Source organism: Mytilus edulis, chromosome 6, assembly GCF_963676685.1.
Source record: "Mytilus edulis chromosome 6, xbMytEdul2.2, whole genome shotgun sequence".
Classification (NCBI taxonomy): domain Eukaryota; kingdom Metazoa; phylum Mollusca; class Bivalvia; order Mytilida; family Mytilidae; genus Mytilus; species Mytilus edulis.
Genome location: NC_092349.1, coordinates 63,986,407 through 64,013,076, shown reverse-complemented (window position 1 = coordinate 64,013,076; position 26,670 = coordinate 63,986,407). Strand labels below are relative to the sequence as shown.

The 26,670-nt window shown below is 31.4% G+C and overlaps 1 protein-coding gene across 2 annotated transcripts; it reads left to right on the top strand.

Moving 5' to 3' along the window:
• The first annotated feature begins 483 nt into the window (after nt 1–483).
• Nucleotides 484–18,876, top strand: LOC139528120 (vacuolar protein sorting-associated protein 37B-like). Of its 2 annotated transcripts, none has more exons than XM_071323949.1 (5): nt 484–594; nt 10,471–10,654; nt 12,818–12,989; nt 13,591–13,673; nt 17,059–18,876. In XM_071323949.1, exons 2-5 carry the CDS (start codon nt 10,490–10,492, stop codon nt 17,338–17,340), a joined length of 702 nt encoding a protein of 233 aa, XP_071180050.1. In that variant the 5' UTR covers nt 484–594; nt 10,471–10,489; the 3' UTR covers nt 17,341–18,876. The 2 variants fall into 2 exon arrangements, with proteins under 2 accessions (XP_071180050.1, XP_071180051.1); XM_071323950.1 differs by having other exon boundaries at nt 495–580; nt 17,059–18,047.
• Nucleotides 18,877–26,670: the final 7,794 nt, after the last annotated feature.

Below are 26,670 nucleotides of genomic sequence, written 5' to 3'. Positions count from 1 at the left end.
CGAAATCTGCTGTTCTTGGCTGACCTCTCCTGAAATAATTCGCACTTGACCAGCACAAATTCGGGGATATACCGGGCTCACTCGACTGGCTGTGAGACATGCCAATCTCTGAAGAAATCTAATGTTCTGTACTCGAGAAATTATCATTTTCGCCGGAAAATTACATAAAGTAGACACTTTATTAGCAAAGTTATCCTGTTTCCGGTAAAGACTTTAGTGCCATCTATCGAGAAAAATTAATGGGTCTACCTAGTTTTCAGACGCGAAATCGCCAATAAAATATTTTTTATTGAAGAAATTCGCGATTATAGTCAAATCTTACTATACAAATCCTTGGGCAAACGTTTTTTTTTTGTGGAAGATTTGAATAAAAGGCCGAAGAGCTAAATGGCCGAAATGACATGATACCGAGCGGGGTTTTGGCCGAAACGTCTCGAAAGTACAACATGTAGGATTGCGAAATAATCAGATCGGATTCAGCGGTCTTATTGTAGCTTATTCATCATAGTCTGACGTCACATCCAGGAAGTTCTCTGAAGTGTTACCAAAATATTTTGGCTTAAATTTATTAATCTCTCACGTAAGAAAAGAAAGGTGCGATTGATTCAGGCGTATTTCATCTTAATTAAAAGTTTTCAATCAAGCTGATTTTCGAGGGTTTTTGTGTTGTTGTGTTACTGTTAGTGTTACATGACAGTTGCACTAGTGACCAGTACTGTCTGCCAGTAGTGTCATCCCTTTTTGTTTTTCAAGTCAAGAGTAAGACTCAAGTTGTATCAGACCATGAGACTGTCATACACCTTATTGCTCTTTGTTAACCCTTACTGGACATCACTAAAGTTCCAGTTAAATTTAAATGTCCGAATAGAAAATATCTGACGCCAAAATACACCTTATCCCTACTTGTCCATCATTGTGGGTCTCATTGGGGTCTAAGCGTGACGTGGGATTGCCGCTTTTTGTAAGCGTGACATGTGAAAGTCAAATAATTGTGTCGTGAAAACAGGAAATGAGGTCTAGCGGGACCCGGGAAATGACAAAAATAATGAGAATTGCTTACGTACATAGTGTAAGCGGGATACGGGAATCTGACAAAATAGTAAGCGGGATCCGGGATCGGAACCCCCCAATGAGACCCCCATCATTATTGGACATCACATAGGTTCCCATAAAATTTAGACGTCATAGTACAAAATATCTGACGCCACAACAAATAGAAATGTCCTAAAATGTCCTAATGTGGAATTATTCAAGAAACATAGTTATAATCATTTTCTTGAAAATTATATGCAAGTCAAATAATTTGTTTTTCTCTAACAAAACTATATCAAATATTGTCATTTATTACCCTTTGTATATTTTAGTGATTGAATTGTTGTATATGGGCAGGAATTCGCTAGTGAAATTTTAGGGTCAATAGTGTTTATCCAATTAAAAAATAAAGAAATCATGCAAATATGGAGAATAAACATTGTTTAAATATCAAAGTGGGTTAGTCTTTATTGCCACATGCAAAAAAAATGGATCCAATTAAAAAAATCAACAAAAAATCAGCACTTGTTATGTGCTGGAAGTTGAAAACTGTAGACAAAAAGTGTGACATTTCTGCAGTGGCAAAACCCCATGTCATATTTAGAATATGCCTGAAGAATTGTTCTACTATAATAGTTGAAAATCAACTGCAAAATGATCGGTCTATCATTTAGAAACCCCATTTTGTACAGAATCCGATTATTGCTGCAAATAAAATACGTTTGAAAATGGACAAGTGCATGTAACTTTTCCCGTCAACAAATGTTACATGCACCTTTTCATTAGCTGATTAGCTTTGGAAACAAGTTATTGGTCCAGCATGGCAAATTTTGAAAGGTGTCAACAATGGTTACAATTTGGATTTCATGATTTTTATCAATCAACTGAAGTTTGAAAAATATAGAAGGTAAGAAAATTTATTTCATTTTCGTGTCAATACTGCCCAATAATACTCATCTTTTTATAACAGTTGTATACTTTTTATAGTAAGCATTAACATAACTATTTTTTTCACATTTCAACCCACTGACAATTACATTAAAATGTGGCTTTGTCATCTTTCACACTTGGCATCTACCAGTGATCAGCAGATGATAAGAGAGTGGGACCAGGTTAATTTGACCTCACAATGAAGTGTTACATGCACTTTTTGTGTAAATTAGGTTCTTTGATAATGATGTGTGACTTGCTTTGCAATTTTGTCAAAAAATATAAGTTTATCTTGTATTTAAACAGGTTTGACCCTTACGATATTCATTTTATTGCTGGAGAGATTTCTGTACATAACATTGACACGAAAATATTTACCAAGGAAAGGTGTCTATGATACATGCAAAAGCTTTTTTTTGTACGGTTTGCCTTATCAATCTAATTTTTTACATGAAATACCACAGATTAATTGCCAATTTGATTAACTAGTACTTGTATTCATTCTCAGCATTATAAAGATAACTGGCCACTTAATTTGAAAACATAAAATGTAACATTGACACTAGAATAAAAACAATATTACTTTATTACACTTAAAGCATAATTGGCCAGTGCATAATATTAAATCAAATGTAAATTTATGCTGAATTCTTAACAGAGAAGTTGTTGATCTTTCTTGATTTCTAGACTTTACAACATTTACTTGTAATACTTATCGTTTAAAGGCATGTAACATTGACACATCTTCTGCGTCCAGGTTACATGCTACAACCTAATAAATGTGCATACAATTATTCCATCAATAAAATCTTGTTGAAATTTAAATTTGCTTCATTAAAATGATATTAAAGAAATAAATGAGTTTTAATTATTTGTGTTTATTTTTTTCCTGATTGACTAGCAATTTTTCCTCATCAATTGTTGGTGTTCCTGTCAATGTTACATACATAACCCAGAATTATAATGTTTTAAAAGCATTGCTTTCCAAACCTCTGTTATGAGCTATAAAATGAGTTTATCTGAGTTTATAAATGACTAACATCTGAAATATTGTCATCACACAATTTCTTTGATGCTCCTATGATAACTTTATGAGTAACATGGACTACGATTTTTGTATCAGGTCTTTTTTGTGTTACATGAGAAGATTTAACTGTGTTGAAATCAACAGTTAATCTTATTTTTAATATTCAAAGTTATTATTATGATACTTATTTTAAAAAATAATGTATAAAGTAAACCCAAATTAAACTGTTTTTTCATTAAGAAATTGTGTATGTAACATTGACAGAGTCTATTATTTAGACTTTTACATGTTCAGGCCAGTGTTACATGCGTAAACAAAACTTACTGCCATATGGAGCTATTATCTTATTTTTATTTTACAAAATTAAAGCATTTTCATGTTTCCCTGTTTAATTTGTCTTTTAACACTAGTTAGTAACATTGACAACAATATTTTGTGTCAAGATTTTTTTATGTTACATGCAAAGGTATTACTTCCTTAAAGTCAGACATTTATATAACATTTTATAACCTAAATGATTAATTAGATATTACTGGGCAGCAATTATATTATTTCTCCAAAGTTGACTATTAAGCACACCACTTTCATCTTCTGGTCTTCATGTATGTAACATTGACATACAACCTTTTACTTTCTGTCAATGTTACACGCATGAACAGAACTGATAACATTTACTAACTCATTTGCTCTATAAAGAGATTATTGATAATTTAACTTGTTTTACCACCATCAAACTTCATCTTTATTTCTAAATATAGATATTCTTTTTAGAAGTGTATTTTCTTCATTGACAACAAAATTGGTGTCGGTCTTGAAAATTTACATGCAATTTTTAATAAAAAAAATCTACAGGCAATAAAAACCTAAGAAAGAAAAAGATGATCAGCAATAAATGTGATGAAGAAAACTCTCAGGAAGATGCTGCAAAAAGATACTGTCCCTGTCAACCAGTCAGATGGTGATGTCCCTGGCAGCCAGACAGATGGTGATGTCCCTGTCAGCCTGGAAGATGGTGATGTACATATCAGTCAATCAGTTAGTTGGTGATGTTCCTGTCAGTCAGTCAGTATGTGATGTTCTTGTAAGCCAGTCAGAGGGTAATGTCCCTGTCAGCCAACAGATGGTGATGTCCTAGTCAGCCTGGCAGATGGTGATGTTCATATTAGTCAGTCAGTTGGTGATGTTCCTGTCAGTCAGTCATATGGTGATGTTCCTGTCAGCCAGTCAGATGGTGATGTCCCTGTCAGCCAGTCAGATGGTGATGTCCCTGTCAGCCAGTCAGATGGTGATATCCCTTTCAGCCTGTCAGATGGTGATAACCCTATCAGCCTGGCAGATTATGATGTCTGTGTTAGCCAGTCTGATAAGGTCCCTATTAGTGAGTCAGGTGGTGACGGTCCTTTCAGCCAGTCAGATAGTAGTGTTGGTCTGTGTCAGAAAACCAGATGATGGTGACTGTGTATGCAGACATACTAGTGATCTCCAATTTGACCATTCTACAGCAGTGTAGAAGATAGTTATTTCAAAATCTTGTTTATTTATCACTTTTCAATCACCAGTCAACACATGTATCATGTGTATTTACTGATGCTCATTATAGAAATCATGAGGAATTCAATTTGTAACATTTTTTTTTAATTGTTATGCCAATAACTGACATTCCAGAATATCTTTTGCATTATGAGAGGTTCAGGCTCCTTCTGATTTCAAAATAATAATAATAAACTCATCATGGATACCAGAATTGAAATTTTGTAGGCCAGAAACGCTTTTCGTTTACAAAAGACTCTTCAGTGACGCTAATAAAACAAAAAAGTAAAAGAAGGCCAAATAAAGTTGAAAACAGGACTATGGTCTAGTGGGTGTTGGTTTTCTCTTCTGAATTGTTTTACACTGGTCATTATGGGGCCCTTTAAATTGTGGCTTCCTGTAGTTTAGGTAACAAGTTTTCAAGATGAAATGGCATTGAAAAATCGAAACAAGATATTTGAGAGTTTCTATATTATTGTAAATTTTATAATCTATGCATGGATTTTGGTTCTGATTGAGGGTAGATTAATTGTTGTTTTGTTTTTTGTTTTTTCAGATAGATAGTTGAAGATGTTGGGAGACAGAAAACAAGAAACAAGAAACTTGTTTTGAATGTTTGAAATAAAATTTATTGTTTAAACCTTAAAAAGTTATCATAAATGTAAGATTAACCAGCAGAAATAAAACGAGATATGGGGTAATATGTCTATCAGACAACAACCTCAAAGATGAAACCCAAATTGTTCTTTATAGAAGTTATGTAAACGATTGAAAATAAGATTCTCAATAAATGCAGCTGTATTAACCTCTCGTAGATTTGTCCATATTTGTCTTGGTTTTTCATACTATTAGTTTTAAGTGTAACTGTGTCACATGAATGAGGAATACATGTAATCATTTTGTACCCTTACTTTGTCAGTATTAGTTATTGAGTGAGAAACTTGTGGATGCTGATGGTTGTGTGGTTGTCTTCTTATCAATCTCATCCCTGTGCACAAAAAAACGGGTTGCTTACTTACTGATATAAAAATGTTTCATGTTGTGGAAATTTTGGATGACTCCTTCATCAATTGATCTATCTTTGGTCTTAATTTTATTTTTCTGGTTATTTTGACATTTGAATATCTTTTAATTTAGCCTTCCATAGTGTACCACCATGAACAAGCATAACTACTGGTATAGTTATAAAATATGTCTGCTGTCTGAAATTTAGGTGAATGGTTTTGGTATTAACCACTATTTAAATAATATCATATATGAGAAATGTGGCAGTATAATTGTATAATTTACATTCAGATGGTTGTTTGGAGGCTTTTTATATCTTTTAAGGTCAATTCTGGCATGGTTCATTATTCATATTTTTTGTGTCCACGTTACATGCAACATTTAAGTCACTACTTTATGACAGAAATGAGATAATTGCAAAAATATTAATACAATTTTTTAATGTGAGGGTAACACAATGAAAAAGAGCCTTTACATGTTCAGAAAGAAAATGATTCTTACTGTATTTATCTCTTAAACAGTGCATGTAACATTGACAGAAAAGTAGAGGAAACTTGTTTTCAAAAAAATTCTGAAAGAAATGAAAATATACATTTTAGAGTTTTGATGATAGACAATGTTTTGTGATCAATATATATGATATTGAATGTTGAATAAGTTAAGGAATCATTAATCTCAATTTGGAAAAAGTGTCCATGTTACATGCTCCAAATTCATTATTTGCTTTGGTTCCAAACTGATGCAAGTTTAAAAATGATTTTTTTGGTTACAAATAGAAGGACACCATTTGTAGCAATAATTTGTAAAAAATTTAGAAGCTTATAATGATTTTTATTTTTTTCTTACAATGTCACACTAAAGTAGCATTAGTGAATTCCTGCCCATATACTAGTAATATATATTGTAATTTAATGTATCAATGTTAACTGTATGCATGTATTTTGTTTGAGGGCCTCAATGAAAATTAGAATTTTTCTAATTGAGTTACCCTCTTTAAATAAAGAATTTATTATTATTATTATTATTATAAAGTGCTTGTTGTATGATGGCAACACACCTTATCGCTATTCATGGCTAACCTGCAAATCTGTCTCGCTTGAACTATTGACATCATAAAAAAACAATCACTTTTCCAATGTGTCACAGTGACTTTAAAATATTTTGTATTATGAGGTCAAAATTTTACAGGAACCTGTGTGATGTCCAGTAAAGGACAGGCAATGAAACAAATAGTTGATTGATTGATTGTTGGTTGCTTAATGTCCAGTGGTGATACAAATAGTGATACATGTAAGGTGTATAGTTTAAGCGGGATAGATTCTTGGGTCAGCAGGGAATAGCGATAAGTGTATGGAAAAGTGATTGTTGTATGATATCAAATGCTTTTTAGTATTTAATAGGGTATCCAGTCGTTCTGGCCAATAAACCGATCCGGCCCCAAGTCGATTCGTGCCAAGTTGATCCGGCCCACGTCGATCCGATCCCCTAATAAATGATAAGGAATAAACTATAAAGACTTTTAATCAGTATAAATCAAATTTGTAAAAAGTATCAAGGATGGATTACAAAAGGAAAGTGAAGTTTGAATAGTTGGAGTACCAGTAAGATGAAATATTTTTATTCGATACGAAAATGGTTGTGATTGTGTCAGTTTGTATACATTGTAGCAGCTTCAGCATATAAATATTAAGTTATTTTCCTTGATAACTTTGAATGTCATGGCGATTTTTATTTATTTAAATCACACTTAGAAGAGATAAATAAATACAAATGAAATATAATTTTTAAATAAAGTTTGGCATGTTAATTCCAATCCAATGGAACCTATAAAATTTAACTCATCTTAATGACTTGTTTAATCAAATCATTAGTCTATAATTGGTTTGTTTATTGAACTAAGGTATTGCCACTTGTAATCGCTTAATTCAATCAAATCCTGATTGATTAAAGTTACATAATCAACAAGGTCTTTATAGTTTGATCTTTTGTTTGGTGTTATGTCTATAATAATTATTTGTATTTTTTTTCTGGTATTACAGTCAATTGAAAGAAAATGCTGATTAATGTTGATTGTCATAAATTCTGTTATATACGTTTTTAATATCATGAATATAATTATACCCAATAATCTTGAAAATTTGTAATGAAAACATAATCAACCTAGTTGTTTTATATCAATCTTAGGAAAATATTTGTCAAAGCCTTTAAGGCCTATTTTATTTTTACCTTGCACCTTTTTACATTACTATATAAAATTAAAATTAAGAATGGAAATGGGGAATGTGTCAAAGAGACAACAACCCGACCATAGAACAGACAACAACAGAAGGTCACCAACAGGTTTTCAATGCAGTGAGAAATGACCCCACCCAGAGGCGTCCTTCAGCTGGCCCCTAAACAAATATATATATTTGTCGTGTACAAGTTGCGATTTTGTACAGGTTATAACATGTACAAAAATATTGTACATGTTATAACTTGTATAATGCAAAAATACAAGTTATAACATGTACAAAAGTACCTCGTACATGTTATAACCTGTACAAAATATTGCTTAAAAATGGTTTTAACTTGTACAAAATCGTAAAATAAGGATATGTTTCTATTATTGCAACAGATGTTATATAACCTCAATAATATTTTCATGACTTTTTTTATTATTCCTTCATGTTAGTGTGTTTTGTCATTTTTTGATACAGTTAATGTCAAGGGGTCGGTATTACGAAGCATTCCTAAGACCTCTCATAAGATATATCTTACATGTCTTATGATCCTCTTATGACTATCAGTATCTATATATGGACATATCTTTATTTGATGAATTATAATTGCGAGTGTTCTCTTTGAAGGCAATAGTAAAATACTTTCATTCTAGTTGACACTAAAAGACATAAGAGGATAGCCAGGATAGATGAGTCTACAAATAAATTGGGAATGGAAATGGGATATGTGTCTAAAAGACAACAACCCGCCCATGGAGCAGACAACATCCAAAGGCCACAAATACATGCTTTCAAAGTAGAGGATATAATTTATATTTAAAACATCAAAATGACATTCGCCTCATGCAATGATCTTATAGTTTATAAAAGAAAATTGAGTTATAAATTTACGTAAGTCATGCTGAAGGCCAACACTTTCGAAGAGTAGATCCAAAAATATTGATAATGAAGCGTGGTCCAATGAAAACTATTTCAGCTCTTTCTTGCTTTTACAGAGTAAGCATATAAGACATTGTTTTACTCTTTGCATGCTATAAAACGAGAGGGAGGAGTATTACCCAAAATTATTAGGCATTGCTCTTAATTTTTTTGGAAAAATTTAGTTACTAGTATCTAATGTAATTGTCATTGAGGAAATGCAAGCTTTTAGTAAATAGTATCATACTTATTTAAGCCATGATGGACTGCACAACACATACAATTACATGAAAACACATTTTGACCAACATAAGTCATGAAACATATATATCCGAAACTTTGTGATCATTGTCCTCTACAGAAAAAGACACGTTCTGGCCTATTTATTGTTGTTCTTTATGCATTGGTGAATTTAAATGTATATTTTACTTCATTACGATTTATCTTAAATTTTGTACAAGTTAAAACCATTTTTAAGCAATATTTTGTACAGTTTATAACATGTATGAGGTACTTTTGTACACGTTATAACTTGTATTTTTGCATTATACAAGTTATAACATGTACAACATTTTTGTACATGTTATAACCTGTACAAAATCGCAACTTGTACACGACATATATACTAGTTCAGTGATAATGAATCTTTATTTTTATTCCTTATAAATATATTTTTCATTTGGGCCGGATCGACGTTGGGCTGGATCGACATGAAAGCTTTAATACTTGTGCCCCTCTTTATAATTTCAGGAATAATTTTTGAAAGGTCATGACCAGCATGTAAGAGATCAATACTATTTTGTATATGGTCATCTTGGTGGACGATTTTCTGAGTAAATAGTCTAAATGTCATTCTTTGTTTTAACTTGGAATCAATCATGAATAAAATTAAAGTGTACTATTGTTTCTCTGTTTGTCCTTTTCATTTTTAGCCATGGCGTTGTCAGTTTATTGTCGATTTACATGTATGAGTTTGACTGTCCCTCTGGTATCTTTCGTCCCTCTTTGAGTACTAATACGGTAATTTTATTCATGATTGATTCCAAGTTAAAACAAAGAATGACATATAGACTATTTACTCAGAAAATCGTCCACCATGAAGACCATATACATTGTACTTATGACAATCACACCAAACTTCATAGAAATTAAAGTTTGATGAATACTTTTATAAAATACTATAAATTAATTTTCCTCTAAAATAAAGGAACTTTATGGGAATTTGACTTGGGATCCTATAATTTTCCTATTCCAAACTTTTGCTGCCAAGGACCAAAAAGTTACTAATTAACAAATAACACATAAAGTCACCCAATGTTTTATAAAAAGCTCATTTATGTTTCTATGCCCCACCTACGATAGTAGAGGGGCATTATGTTTTCTGGTCTGTGGCTCCGTCTGTCCGTCCGTTCGTTCATTCGTCCTGCTTCAGGTTAAAGTTTTTGGTCAAGGTAGTTTTTGATGAAATTGAAGTCCAATCAACTTGAAACTTAGTACACATGTTCCCTATAGTATAATCTTTCTAATTTTAATGCCAAATTAGATATTTACCCAATTTCAAAGTCCATAAAACATGGAAAATGATAGTGCGAGTGGGGCATCCATGTACTTTGGACACATTCTTGTTATCTAAAGTTTTATAAATTTGTAAGTCAGTATATATATATTTGTGTTGTGTAAGAACTTTGGTGTCATATACATATTCATGTACATGTACCATGTATACTTAAATTTATACTAAACCATCTCCCTACTTTTCCAGTAAATTGCAATATAGTCATAAATCTATTTTGTGTATTTATACAGATCCTGATGTTGTGTCGATATGTACAATAATTATAGTGATACAGATATGCAGATACAAGCACCAAAACTTACACCAAATGATCATGAACTTGAAGGTCTTATTAAAAACTATAATAAACAAGAACTTCAGGAACTGATGGACGATGAGGACAAGATGATTGGATTAATTACTGATTTAAATCAGGTAAACAAAAACAGTTATGTTTTAAATGATATCTAATAATGCAAATAAGAATAATTTCACTACATTGTGGAGCAACTTTTTAAAAGATGAAACACAGAAATAGTCAACACTTATGGATGTATGTTATATATCAGTCAATTGGCTCTTTTTTCTTGCTTTTACAAGTCAAAGATTTTTTTGTGAGTGCATACAGGTATATATAAACATGATAAAGCTTAGAAAACATGTTTATCGTGTTTATAACAAAAAATGTATGTATACTTAATTTGATAGAAAAGAATTTAAATGGTTGCCAATGCAATGAGACAACTTTCCACTAGAGAACAATGAATGAAGAAAAGGTTACTATCCAGCAATAAGCTAAATTAGCTTGGATTGTTTGATCTCAGTATTTCATTGGTCAAAATTCTATAATGATGTAAAATTTCTTGCTTTACCCTGAATTTCCTATTGTCATGTCATAAAAAAAAAAAGCAAACCATGTCTGATTACGTTTCTTTGAAAGAACTCATATTCTGGTTAATCCTGTGAAACACAGGCACAACGATAGCCTCAAAGTGATGACAGGTGTAACGTAAAGTTTTTGAACATTAATTAGTCTATAAAATGAAACCACTTTAAAAGTCTTTTTGAGAAGAAATCAGTTGAAAGTTTAGTGTTGTAAAGGGTATATAAACATTTTTTTTCCATTAAACAGAATTCTATATACATTTTTAGTTTTTAACCGGATTTTTGTGACAAAAATGTCGGTTATTGATTTGGGGATCTAGGCGGGCGGGCCGCAATCAAATGTTGTCCGTGCATTAACTCATGAACCGTTCAACCAAAGCTTTTAAAATTTCAATATGTTGTTACTGACAACTGAATGAAGGTCAAGTTCAATAATGGCGATTTTGACTTTTACCGTTCAGGAGTTATGGTTCTTGAAAGATTGAAAAATGGAGTTTCCAGTCATGACCGTGCATTTACGCATGAACTGTTCTACCTTAGCTTCCCAAATTTTAATATGTTGTTACTGATGACAAAATGGAGGTCAAGTTCAATAATGGCGATTTTGACTTTTACTGTTCAGGAGTTATGGTTCTTGAAAGATTGAAAAATGGAGTTTCCAGTCGTGTCCGTGCATTTACGCATGAACTGTTTTACCTAAGCTTCACAAATTTTAATATGTTGTTTCTGATGACAAAATGGAGGCCAAGTTTAATAATGACGATTTTGACTTTTACCGTTCAGGAGTTATGGTTCTTGAAAGATTGAAAAATGGAGTTTCCAGTCGTGTCCATGCATTTACGAATAAACTGTTTTACCAAAGCTTCCCAAATTTTAATATGTTGTTACTGATGACAAAATAGAGGTCAAGTTCAATAATGGCGATTTTGACTTTTACTGTTCAGGAGTTATGGTTCTTGAAAGATTGAAAAATGGAGTTTCCAGTCGTGTCCGTGCATTTACGCATGAACTGTTTTACCTAAGCTTCACAAATTTTAATATGTTGTTTCTGATGACAAAATGGAGGCCAAGTTTAATAATGACGATTTTGACTTTTACCGTTCAGGAGTTATGGTTCTTGAAAGATTGAAAAATGGAGTTTCCAGTCGTGTCCATGCATTTACGAATAAACTGTTTTACCAAAGCTTCCCAAATTTTAATATGTTGTTACTGATGACAAAATAGAGGTCAAGTTCAATAATGACGATTTTGACTTTTACCGTTCAGGAGTTATGGTTCTTGAAAGATTGAAAAATGGTGTTTCCAGTCTTGTCCGTGCATTTTCTCATGAACCATTCAACCAAAGCTTTTGAAATTTTTATATGTTGTTACTGATGGCAAATGAGAGGTCAAGTTCAATAATGACGATTTTGACTTTTACCGTTCAGGAGTTATGGTTCTTGAAAGATTGCATTTACTCATGAACCATTCAATCTAAGCTTTTCAAATTTTAAGATGTTGATACTGATGACAAAATGGAGGTCAAATTTGATATTGACGATTTTCACTTTCACCATTCATCAGTAATGGTTCTTGTGATATTGCCAGGACACAAATAAATAATAATAAATTCGGTTTGCTGTCGTTGTGACAGCCTCTTGTCTTCATTTCAGCTAATTTTGTAAACTGGAACTCATTCAATTTAATGAATTTTAAAATCATTGTATTTTGTAGGTTAAAAGGTTACAAACGGATAAAGAAATGACAATAGTAAAAAACAAAAGTATGGCTGAATATAACCTTTCGATGGAACCAAAATTATATGACATGAGATCAAAGGTGGCAGCACTGTACGAGGAGGCTAATAAACTGAAAACGGAACTTGCCACAGATAAATCAAGACTTGGTAATTAGCAGTATTATAATGAAACAGCCCTTAATTATTATATAGTAACACACATGATAATTAAGTCAAATATTCACTTGGTAGTGATTTGAAATATGAAGTTGGGTGAATTACTTTAAAATATGGCGAATATGGTAGGGCCATATTTCTATTAGTTATATGGCTTTTTTCTCATTGTTGAAAGCTTAGTTGCATACATTCATGTTTTTTGGGTTTCTGGACAATTTCTGATATTTTTTTGCTCATTGACAATCTTATCTCATCTCCTTACTCTTATTCTTTTTCATCTTCAATGCATTATATTCTCACTTTGACTTATCATTTGTGTACACATTAAATTATTGAAATTATTTATACCAAACATATTGTGTGAAACATGCAAGGTGCATGATGTGATCATTCATATCCATGGCTTAGCACAACTTTCATGTTCATTTTCTGTAGCATTTTTATTTAGATAATCACATTCCATAAGTTTAAAACCGTTGGGATACCTGTCAGATTCTTTCTACTGATTTTAGGGAATAGTAAAGGGGCACAAAACAGATCTATAATTGTGGATAATTTAGAAAACACTACAATAAAACTATAACTTTTTCAGATGCTAAAAGAGGAGAGATTTCGTTAGATGTAATGAGTGTTATGTTACAGACAGAAGCAGCCAAATCTGAAGAAGACAGTGAAGTAGGCATTTTTATTCTACAATCCTTCAAATATCATATTGGTGACAACTAAAAGGATACTGTAAAATTGTTTATTTTCATGCAAATTCAAGTTCAGACCTGTTTTTTAGCTCACCTGGCCTAAAAGGCCAATTGAGCTTTTCTCATCACTTGGCGTCCGTCGTCGTCGTCGTTAACTTTTACAAAAATCTTCTCCTCTGAAACTACTGGGCCAAATTAAATCAAACTTGGCCACAATCATCATTGGGGTATATAGTTTAAAAAATGTGTCCGGTGACCTGGCTTACCATCCAAAATGGCCGCCATGGCTAAAAATAGAACATAGGGGTAAAATGCAGTTTTTGGCTTATAACTCAAAAACCAAAGCATTTAGAGCAAATCTGAAATGGGTAGAATTGTTTAAACAGGTGAAGATCTATCTGCCCTGAAATTTTAAGATGAATTGGATAACCCGTTGTTGGGTTGCTGCCCCTGAATTAGTAATTTTAAGGAAATTTTGCTGTTTTTGGTTATTATCTTGAATATTATTATCATGATTATAGATAGAGATAAACAGTAAACAGCAATAATGTTCAGCAAAGTAAGATTTACAAATAAGTCAACATGACTGAAATGGTCAGTTGACCCCTTTAGGAGTTATTGCCCTTTATAGTCAATTTTTAACCATTTTTCGTAAATCTTAGTAATATTTTACAAAAATCTTCTCCTCTGAAACTACAGGGCCAAATTAATCCAAACTTGGCCACAATCATCTTTTGGGTTAGTAATTTGAAAAATGTGTCCGGTGACCCGGCCATCAAACCAAGATGGCCAACATGGCTAAAAATAGAACATGGGGTAAAATGCAGTTTTTGGCTTATAACTCAAAACCCAAAGCATTTAGAGCAAATCTGACACGGGGTAAAATTGTTTATCAGGTCAACATTTATCTGCTCTGAAATTTTTAGATGAATCGGACAACCAGTTGTTGGGTTGCTGACCCTGAATTGTTAGTTTTAAGGAAGTTTTGCTGTTTTTGGTCATTATCTTGAATATTATTATTGATAGAGATAAAATGTAAACAACAATAATGTTCAGCAAAGTAAAATTTACAAATAAGTCAACATGACCGAAATGGTCAATTGACCCCCTTAGGAGTTATTGTTCTTTACATTCAATTTTTAACCGGATTTTTGTGACAAAAATGTCGGTTATTGATTTGGGGATGTACGGCGGGCGGCCAGGCGGTCGGGCAGTCGGGCAGTCGGGCGGCCGGGCGGTCGGGCGGGCGGCAATCAAATGTTGTCCGTGCATTAACTCATGAACCGTTCAACCAAAGCTTTTAAAATTTTAATATGTTGTTACTGACAACTAAATGAAGGTCAAGTTCAATAATGGCGATTTTGACTTTTACCGTTCAGGAGTTATGGTTCTTGAAAGATTGAAAAATTGAGTTTCCAGTCGTGTCCGTGCATTTACGCATGAACTGTTCTACCAAAGCTTCCCAAATTTTAATATGTTGTTACTGATGACAAAATGGAGGTCAAGTTTAATAATGACGATTTTGACTTTTACCGTTCAGGAGTTATGGTTCTTGAAAGATTGAAAAATGGTGTTTCCAGTCGTGTCTGTGCATTTTCTCATGAATCATTCAACCAAAGCTTTTGAAATTTTTATATGTTGTTACTGATGATAAAATAGAGGTCAAGTTCAATAATGACGATTTTGACTTTTAACGTTCAGGCGTTATGGTTCTTGAAAGATTGTAAAATGGCGTTTCCATTCACGTTGTTGCATTTACTCATGAACCATTCAATCTAAGCTTTTCAAATTTTAATATGTTGATACTGATGACAAAATGGAGGTCAAATTTGATATTGACGATTTTCACTTTCACCATTCATCAGTAATGGTTCTTGTGATATTGCCAGGACACAAATAAATATTAATAAATCCGGTTTGCTGTCGTTGTGACAGCCTCTTGTTAACAATTTTCATAAAATTTATAAATTTTTACTTACATTTTCCACTGAAACTAATGGGCCAAGTTCATTATAGATAGAGATAATTTTAAGCAGCAAGAATGTTCAGTAAAGTAAGATGTACAAACACATCACCATCACCAAAACACAATTTTGTTATGAATCCATCTGCTTCCTTTAATATTCACATAGACCAAGGTGAGCGACACAGGCTCTTTAGAGCCTCTAGTTTGCTTTTCTTTTTTTGATTAAACTTATCATAGATACCAGGATTAAATTTTGTATTTACCCAAGATGCGCATTTCGTTTACTAAAGAATCATCATTGATGCTTGAATCCAAAAAAGTTAAAGTCAAATAAAGTACATAGTTGAAAAGCATTGAGGACCAAAATCCTAAAAGTTTTGCCAAATCCAGCTAAGGTAACCTATTCCTGAGGTAATAAAGCCTTAGTATTACAAAAAATCAAAAGTTTTGTAAACAGTTCATTTTTAAATATGACCATACAGTACACACATTGTATCATTGATGTTGTGACTGCTGGGCTGGTGATACCCTCAGGGAATTAAAACTCCACCAGCAGTGGAATCGATTCAGTGGTTGTAAATAAAATCATCATAGATACCAGGATTAAATTTTCTATTTACACAAGACGCGTGTTTCTTCTACAAAAGATTCATCAGTACACAAGAATCCCAAAAAGTTAGAAAAGGCCAAATATAGTTTAAATGTGGGACAAACTGAAAACCAATGTTGACAGAACTATGATACATGTAATACTGGAGCATTTTATTCTCTGCACCTGCCACTAGGCAAAGGACACTAAGTTTACCTTTGTCTGTCAGTACATCCTAAAATTGGTTTCTTTTCTTTAACTTTAGTTTGTCTAAACCAAATGTTATGATACTTATACACAATTCCTGTTACCAATGAAAACTGATCGTGTTTGAATTTTGTTGGCATCACTTATAGTGTTATAGAGTTATGTCCCTTCATAGATGGAAAAATTACTGAATTTGTGTATATGTACAAAGAGGGGTGGGGTGGAGGGTTTAGGGTTGTGGACTTTTTTAATTTAAATTATTATGATTATGCAAGTAAGTTGTATGTTGTAATGTTAATAGTATAATAAGGAGTAAGATTCATATGTAACTATTTTTTTAACAAAAGTTAAAAAGTTGTCTTTAATTTGACTGTTGAGATAACATTTATAGAAAAAATTACCTGAAACCTCTGAAGTATAAATAAATAACTTTTTATGACTTTTTTTTTTTTTTTTACATATTTCAAAAAGCCATACTGTAGTAATTGTACTTTGTTTTTGTTGCCTTGCTAGTTTTTGCATAGATTTCATGTAAACAATTTTGTTTTGTTATAAATATTTTCTGTACATGCAATGTATATATATTTCATTATCTCATTGTAGAAATTAGCTGATAACTTTTGTGAAGGAAAGGTTGGTCTTGACAATTTTTTAGAAACCTACATTTCATCTCGAACTATGTCACACTTACGTCAAATAAAATCACAAAAAATGAATGAACTTGTGCGGGAACATTCACCGACTAGGAATAGAGGACAGATAAGCTCTTCATATAACAATGATATTCGATCTCCAGGACTTGCACCTTACCCTGCGTACAGTTCTAGTGCAGGACAGTATCCAGCATCTGGCTATTCCATGCCACAACCTTATTATGCTAGTTGATTTTAGATGCATGGTTTTAGGTTATGTCATGTTAAGAAATAAATGCAAGGTTTTTGACAATGATTCTTTTTTTTTTTGTGAAAATTTATAATTATATATTGAGTGAGTGATTCCTGGAATAAGTACACTTATCAATTGTATATACATATATTTTTATTGTAACTTTTCAATGTTATAACTTATATATGTTATAGCATCTTGTCTACTCAATAATTTCCATGTTTAGATTGTTCTTGGATATATTATTCATTTCAATGTTAGGCTTTGTTTAAGGTTATTTCTACAAAACTAGTTACAGACAGGTGTATCAACTATTGAACAAAATTTGGACTATTGTCTTTTTTGCTGTAGTAAGAATGGTTGTGCTGGTAACACTTTTATAAAAAATAATGTATATTGGCATTTGTTTTTGTCCCACTTCAGTGTTACTGGTGTTCCTTTGTTTTCCTCTAATAGTTGATATGTTTCCCTCAGTTTGTAATCTTGAGTTGTTTTCTCTCAACCAATTTATGACTTTTGAACACTGGTATACTACTGTTGCCTTTATTTATTAACAGTATTATACATGTATATTTGCATATTTTATGTGACAAGGATTTTTCAAAAGTAAAAATTCATGAAATGAGTAGAAATTCACTTGTTTTTCTTGTAGAAGCACATGTTTTTTGGTTACTAAAATATATATGTATTTTCAAAACAATTAAAAATATGGAATTAAATGCATATATTTGTATTTCTAATTGAAAAAAAAAACCCAGTGAAGGGACATACCAGGCCCATAGATATGAGATGTATGCATTAAGATGTAACTATTGAAGTCTTTAAAACATTTACAGTTATCTTTTCTTTACAAATATTGCTACAAGTCTATACCAAATGGAATAAATACTTGCTCTATCTTTATTTTTAAGCAGTTAAGCCTTTTTATACGACCGCAAAATTTTTGTGGCAGTATATTTCTATCACGTTGTGGTCTTCGTTGTTGTCGTCAACATCAGCGTCAGCATCAGCATAGTTCTGAGACAAGTGGTTTCCGGGCAATAACTTTAGTATAAGTGAATAGAAATCTATGAAATTTAATTACAAGGTTTTTTATCACATAAGGAAGATTGGGATTTATTTTGGACAATATTTTATGGAACATTGTATGGATCTCTATGAAATTATACCACAAGGTTCCATACCAAAAAAAGATGGTTATGATTGGCTTTGGGGAGTTATGGCTCAAACCATTTTTGAATTAGGGGAAAAAGGATTTTTGAATTAGGGGAAAAAAGGATGGACAAACAAGGTTGTCCTGGTTAATTGACAAATATTTTAAGTAAAATGTCAAACTTGGATTACCTCCCTTACACTGCTTTTAAATTATTTATTATTAAATGGATAATTATGTTTGCAAACTCATTGGATATTTGAATTGAGTTTTTGATCATATCTTAGGGGAAAGAATTTTTTTTGGATAAAGGGGGGAATGAATAGAAATTAGGGGGGGGGGGGGGCAATTTTTTCTTATGATTTCAAAAATTAAAAAGAAAATTTCTTTCAATATTAAGCGGGAATATTGTGTCCATTTTTGCCAAACTGTTGGTAAGGGTTGGACCTCTGCGGTCATTTCCAGCTGCGCTCGGGGAAGCAGTTTATTTTATATTTAAATATGATTATTATCATTAATTGATTTTATATAAGTTCAGCCAGTAATAAAACTCGCATTAATTCTAAGTCAACTGTGTTGAAAATATTTATTTTGAATTATTATATTTTGTGTTTTTGACGTACTTTTTATGTAGAGTCTAGACCATTTGTGAATTATATTGCTGTAGAGATTTTGTTTGTTTGACACCAACTTTATATTTAGTTTTAAACTTTTGCAGGTCATTACTGATAGATAACATTAATGTTGTATTAACCTCTATTGTTAAGTTTGATATTTGTTTCCACAAACATATTTTCATACTGTATAATATTATTGTGTCTGTGAACAATGTTGTGTATTTTTTGTTCTTCTGTTGATTAATTTGTTATTTCAGAATCTGATGTATTCTTTATGACTTTTTCAAAAGTGTACATTTTTATACGACCGCAAATTTTGAAAAAATTTTCGTCGTATATTGCTATCACGTTGGCGTCGTCGTCGTCGTCGTTGTCGTCGTCCGAATACTTTTAGTTTTCGCACTCTAACTTTAGTAAAAGTGAATGGAAATCTATGAAATTTTAACACAAGGTTTATGACCACAAAAGGAAGGTTGGTATTGATTTTGGGAGTTTTGGTCCCAACATTTTAGGAATTAGGGGCCAAAAAGGGCCCAAATAAGCATTTTCTTGGTTTTCGCACTATAACTTTAGTTTAAGTTAATAGAAATCTATGAAATTTTGACACAAGGTTTATGACCACAAAAGAACGGTTGGGATTGATTTTGGGAGTTTTGGTCTCAACAGTTTAGGAATTAGGGGCCAAAAAAGGGCCCAAATAAGCATTATTCTTGGTTTTCGCACAATAACATTAGTTTAAGTAAATAGAAATCAATGAAATTTAAACACAATGTTAATGACTACAAAAGGAAGGTTTGTATTGATTTTGGGAGTTTAGGTCCCAACAGTTTAGGAATTAGGGGCCAAAAAGGGACCCAAATAAGCATTTTTCTTGGTTTTCGCACCATAACGTTAGTATAAGTAAATAGAAATCTATGAAATTTAAACACAAGGTTTATGACCATAAAAGAAAGGGGGTTTGATTTTGGGAGTTTTGGTCCCAACATAATAAGGGGCCCAAAGGGTCCAAAATTAAACTTTTGTTTGATTTCATCAAAATTGAATAATTGGGGTTCTTTGATATGCTGAATCTAACTGTCATGACTGTGTATGTAGATTCTTAACTTTTGGTCCCGTTTTCAAATTGGTCTACATTAAGGTCCAAAGGGTCCAAAATTAAACTTAGTTTGATTTTGACAAAAAATGAATCAGTTAGGTTCTTTGATATGCTGAATCTAAAAATGTACTTAGATTCTTGATTATTGGCCCAGTTTTCAAGTTGGTCCAAATCGGGGTCCAAAATTAAACTTTGTTTGATTTCATCAAAAATTGAATAAATGGGGTTCTTTGATATTCCAAATCTAACTGTGTATGTAGATTCTTCATTTTTGGTCCTGTTTTCAAATTGGTCTACACTATAAAGTCCAAAGGGTCCAAAATTAAACTTAGTCTGATTTTAACAAAAATTGAAATCTTGAAGTTCTTTGATATGCTGAATCCAAAAATGTACTTAGATTTTTTATTATGGGCCCAGTTTTCAAGTTGGTCCAAATCAGGATCTAAAATTATTATATTAAGTATTGTGTAATAGCAAGTCTTTTCAATTGCACAGTATTGCGCAATGGCAAGAAATATCTAATTGCACAATATTGTGAAATATCAAATTTTTTTTTAATTAGAGTTATCTTTCTTTGTCCAGAATAGTAAGCAAGAAATATCTAATTGCAAAATATTGTGCAATAGCAAGATTTTTTTTTAATTGGAGTTATCTTTCTTTGTCCAGAATCAACTTAAATCTTTGTTATATACAATATACAATGTATATTCACTTTTTACTACCAACTGATAAATTAAAATAATCTTTACCATTCAGTGATAACAAGCAGTTTTTTTACATCTTAATATTTTATGATGTATTTAAATGAGTAGTTATTGTTGCAAACTCCATTAGAAATTTTAATTGAGATTAGTTTTGGAATAAGGGAAAGGGGGATGTGATTAAAAAAATTGGGTTCAATTTTTCTCATTTGAAATTTCATAAATAAAAAAGAAAATTTCTTCAAACATTTTTTTGAGAGGATTAATATTCAACAGCATAGTGAATTGCTCTAAGAGAAACAAAAATTTTAAGTTCATTAGAACACATTCATTCTGTGTCAGAAACCTATGCTGTGTCAACTATTTAATCACAATCCAAATTTAGAGCTGAATTCAGCTTGAATGTTGTGTCCATACTTGCCCTAACCGTTCAGGGTTCAACCTCTGCGGTCGTATAAAGCTACGCCCTGCGGAGCATCTGGTTATGATTAGTTTAAAAAAAAGTCCCAACATTAGAAGTTCAACCAAGGACTTGATGTTATTTTCTTTTTTGGGTATGTAAATGAAAATTGCAGACTGTTATTGACCTCATGATTGCTTAAAATACCAGGGGTAGATGCAAGAACAATATTTAGATTCAGTAGTTTAAGTTGGGGAAAAACTTTTAAAATATTAATTAATTTGTCAAGTTGTTTTTATATAAACATTTAATTTGTCAAATTCTAGTGATTTTCAAGATTCTGTTCGTGTGCCTGTCCATCAGTGGTGTTCCTATAATAACTTAAAGTTTTTTTGTCATTAAGAGAATTTGATGTCGTTTATATGTATTTGTTCCATTAAAATTTAAAGGAGAAAAGAAGTTATAACCAATTTTAAAAATAAATTATTTTTCAATTTTTATATTTTGTGATTTAGAAATTTGATCTATCAGACTGGTGATATATGTTTCCAAAATGTGTTTATCATTTTGTTTTTGGTGTTGATGTTCACTAACAAATGTATATAGTTTCTCTAATTAATCAGTAAATTGTCAATTGAATTGAATTTTAATTTTGTGATAAAAGTTTTTTCTTATTAACATTCAAACATTATGTTTAAATATTGAATATTGTTAATTTGGACACATTAAACCAATTTTTTCTATTTCTTTGCTGTTCTCATCCTGAATTTGTTATACATATTGATATGAAAAATAATTTTAAAGCATCAATAAAAGAATTTACAGCCTAATTGATCTTTCCACCTTGATGTATTGAGAATTTAACTTTAAACAAAACTTTACTGACCAGCTTACTGGAAATAAACATTTAACAACTGAAATGGTCTATTTTAAATTAATCAGACACCACTACTTCAATCAATCAGGGGGGAAATTAACCTTAACTTTTGTTCTTATATTTGTCTTATGAAGATCCAAAGAACAATTTTTGTTGTCATAGTTGGAGTTGTAAAAACAAATTCTGATTTAAGTAAACCTGAAATATAGTGGCAATACTTTAAAAACATTGATCAAGATTATTACTGTTTCAAAAGTATTTGATTTTAACTCCCAATTTGTAGACTATTTCAGGGTATTTTATTTAATTTTACACAGCTACTAGAGGTAGTATAAGCAAAAGTTTTTAGTAATATACTTATGTGTAAGCAACTATCTACAAATCTAATGGAATCAATATTTGTTTGTATGAAAAACAATTGGTTATGAAAAGTGCTTTTGTTTTGTTATGGGATTCTGTTTAACTGCAGTATTTAAAAAAACAAAACAATGGAGAATAGTTATTGTTGGGGCCCAAATATTAAACATACATGGAACCCATGGAAGGTACTTTAAAATGCCACATTGTAAATCCATCTATTTATGAGGGTACACATTTTTTTGAATTGAGGACAAATGATATTTGTGTGTACCGTATTTGATTAATTTGGTTATGCAAAAGTTTACATACAACCCTTTTGTCGGAAATATTTAGTTGATTATATAGGGAATCATTGAAGCATGACTGGAGCAGGCCCCCTCTTCGGTAGTCAGTGGCCACCCACTTTTGAAAGTTCTGGATCTGCCACTGCTATTTAAATAAATAAAGGCAACAGTAGTATACCGCTGTTCAAAACTCATATATCCATGGACAAAAAACAAAATCAGGGTTACAAACTAAAACTGACGGAAATGCATTGAATATAAGAGGAGAACAACGACCCAACATTAAAATGTAACAAACACACACAGAAACAGACTAAGCATTAGACAAAATCATATGAGAATAACAAATATAACATCAAAACCAAATACATGAATTTGGGATAGATAAGTACCGTGACACGTCTTGTAATTAAAATAGTCGTCAAGACAGTTTTTGAGATAGTAATTATATGATGTGTGTTTTTACATTTTTTTTGTTTGTTATTTACTTCTACACATGTGAAGAGCAAGATTTTTTTTTATCACAAGCATCATTGAAGAGTTTCAGGCATTTTAACTTACCACTATAAATTAAACAACTCAATTTTATTTCATACTTTATCCCATATTAAGCAGTTAAATCTGAAAACCCAAGTCTAATGAAATACTAAACTAAAACCTTTATGGCAAAACCATATATCACATTTATTCCCATAATTAATAAACAGTTGCAGATATAAGATAGGCATTATCTACAGGTGGGCGTTACAGTTGTAGGCATTATCAGTGTAAAGCCCTCTATTAAGATTTACTTTTTAGAAACACCCATATCTTACACAAGTTAAAATATACTCTATCAGTCCTAATGTCTGAGGCATTTTTGCAAGGTACTGGTTACTCATGTTATGACATATACATTTATATCCATGGTACATTTGTAGGCTACCCTTCTTTAAAAACACCCAAAGTTCATAGAGATATTGGGTCCATACACAGAGAATGATACACTAAATTGAATCAACTGTTTTGAGATTGAAGTGTTGACCTTATACACAGCCAAATTTTGCTCACGTGAATCTCATTTCACATGAATTTCACATGAATTTCATGTTAATTTCACGTGAATTTCACATGAATTTCACGTGAAGCGATTTCACATGAAATTCACGTTATCTTTTCACGTTAATTTCACGTGAAGAGATTTCACGTGAAATTCACATTAAATTTTCACGTGAATTTCATGTGAAATTATTTCATATGAATTTCACGTAAAAATTTCACGTGAATTTCACGTGAAATAATATAAATGGTGTCTAAGTTATAAAAAATTAACTGAAAATCAATAATTTTGTCAACATCTCATACCTTGTATTATATGTATCATATATTCCCTGGGAATCTCAATTTAATTTAAAAGTTTATATTTTCACGTGAAATTCACGTGAATATTTCACGTTAAATTCACGTGAAAAACTTCACATTGAATTCACATGAAATAAACATGAATCAAAACTCCTGTGAAATTTAGGTTTCATTTTATCTGAATTAAACCATGAGTTCATAAGAGAAATTTAAATTTATTGAGTTAAAGTTTTGCAATATGAAAACAAATTCACATGAATTTTACACATACTATTGTTCATTTCAGTTTTGCAAAATTGAATCATTTCAAAGCTGTTATTCTTTGTGTCTAAAGATGTACAGAAAAGAAGGACATAGAACCAATGTTAATGGTTAATAGTTATCCTTTTTTAAGCACGAATTATCTCCCTTGATAGTGGAATAAATGCAACTACAAAAATATGTTGGTCTTGAAATATATTTTTTTATCACTGTTTATATTTATCTCTAGTAGAATCACAAAAATGGAATTTTGTATACATGTGTAACTTATTTGAATTTCAAATTCATAGATGCATATATTATAGTGCTGGACTAATTGATTTACTGGTAATGTTTCTATAATTATTAATTTGTAAGCTTAATTACTTTCACACATCTTATGTTTTCTTTACTTTAATACTTTTAAAAAATGAAGATAACTCCAACTTATGAAATAGATTACTGTTACTGTAATAGATTCTTTACTTCCCATTTCTTCAAAGAAAAAAAGGATAATAGATCATTTACTTCCAAATATGAGTTATCTCCCTTTTTTACTGTGCATGAAACTTTTCCTCAAACTATTAAATTAAAGTCCAAAAAAATTGTGAGCAATTTGAATTTGCACATAAGTTTAACATTAACTAGTACATGTGAATAAAAACAGTAAGCATACAGAAAAGAGTTTTATATGTACTCTATACTTTGTCAATAAATGTAAATTAATTTGAATGTATATTAATTTTTGAAGTTTCTATTTAAAGTGCAGTATAAAACTGCTATGCTTTCACAAATGTCAAAAATGTCTGATTCAACATGCATTATAAAAGTGGTGAATATTTAAATAACTTGATCCCTCACCCAAATTAAGGAAGAAAAAATATCATATCAGGGATTATATGTGTATTGACTAGATAGCAATTTATTTGTTTAAATTGTACACTTTAAAAATATTCCATACTGTTTTTTATAATGTAAAAGATTTCTCGATTTTCCTAAAGAGTTGATGAGTTGTCCGTGTTTGTCAAACAATGGGGAAAATTTAAACTAAAACATGTAAAAAGCTTTATCTTTATTTAGTTATTATAATTTTTGGTATTAAATATTAGGTATATTTTAAGTAGTTTATTTAGGATTGTCCTTATTAACTCTGGAAAAAGGTTAATGTAAAATTTTGAGTGTCCCCATTCTTATGGGAATTTTATTCCAATCAATGTAGGAAAACAGTTACAGAAAAAAAGCAAAGTAAATAAAGTTGCAATAATTGACAGATATGGGTCCAGGATATTAATAAAAGTGTGAGAAGACTTGTAAAAAGAAAAGGTACCGTGGGAATGTGGTAAATTCCCCCCTCCCTTTTACCCATAAAATTTGCTTCAGAACTGATTTCAAATTTTTAATTATCTTTTTAACTTTATTTATAATGAATAAATTTATGGTCTTTAATAAACATAGTCATGATAGTGTCTTAGATGGATTTAGTAGGCTGTTTTTTGTCTGCTATTTGGACAGGTTGTTGTCTCTTTGACAATTGTTTCCCAATTCCATTCTAAATTTGATGTATGTTATGAAAACTTATTGACTGACAGTAAAATATTATTTCAGAGGCGGATTTAGGGGGGGGAGGTGTACCCCCCCCCCTTTTTGGGGAGAAAATTTGGTTGCTTATATAGGGAATCACTGAAGCGTGACTGGGGCAGCCCCCTCTTAGGCAGTCAGTGGTCCCCCACTTATGAAAATTTCTGGATCTGCCCCGTATTTGAAAGCTAATCTGGATCTGCCCCGTATTTGAAAGCTAAATGTGTGGTAAATAATTGCTAATTAGACAAGGCTGGTTTATTTCTCATTGAATTAAAGTTAAACATTTATCTTTATATATATATTATTTTACAAAATGAAATCACAGTCATAATCTGTGATTATGGTAACTAATATAACAGTCCCTTGGTCATTAAAATAATTGAAATTATAGTTAAATAAGTTATTATATTAATTTTATAAATTAAAGGGTTGTAAGGGTTGTCCATGTGGAGGTGCTCCTTTGTAAAGGATGCTTATAAACAAAATAATTTGTTATATGTTCCAAGAATTTGTATAGTATATAGGATATTAAAAGAATGGGGATACCTTTTTTTTTACATAGAGAAATGTTTTGAACATCAGCAAATATCCGCCAATCTCTATTCCGGATTCGGATTTTTTAAAACGCTTGAAAGATACAGATTATGACGCGGTTTGAAGAGAAGGACGCCGCCGATATT

Coding starts and splice junctions, on each gene's coding strand:
- LOC139528120 (XM_071323949.1), top strand. CDS start 10,490: ATGTACAATAATTATAGTGATACAGATATGCAGATACAAGCACCAAAA. Junction 10,655..12,817: donor TAATTACTGATTTAAATCAG/GTAAACAAAAAC, acceptor TGTATTTTGTAG/GTTAAAAGGTTACAAACGGA. Junction 12,990..13,590: donor CACAGATAAATCAAGACTTG/GTAATTAGCAGT, acceptor TAACTTTTTCAG/ATGCTAAAAGAGGAGAGATT.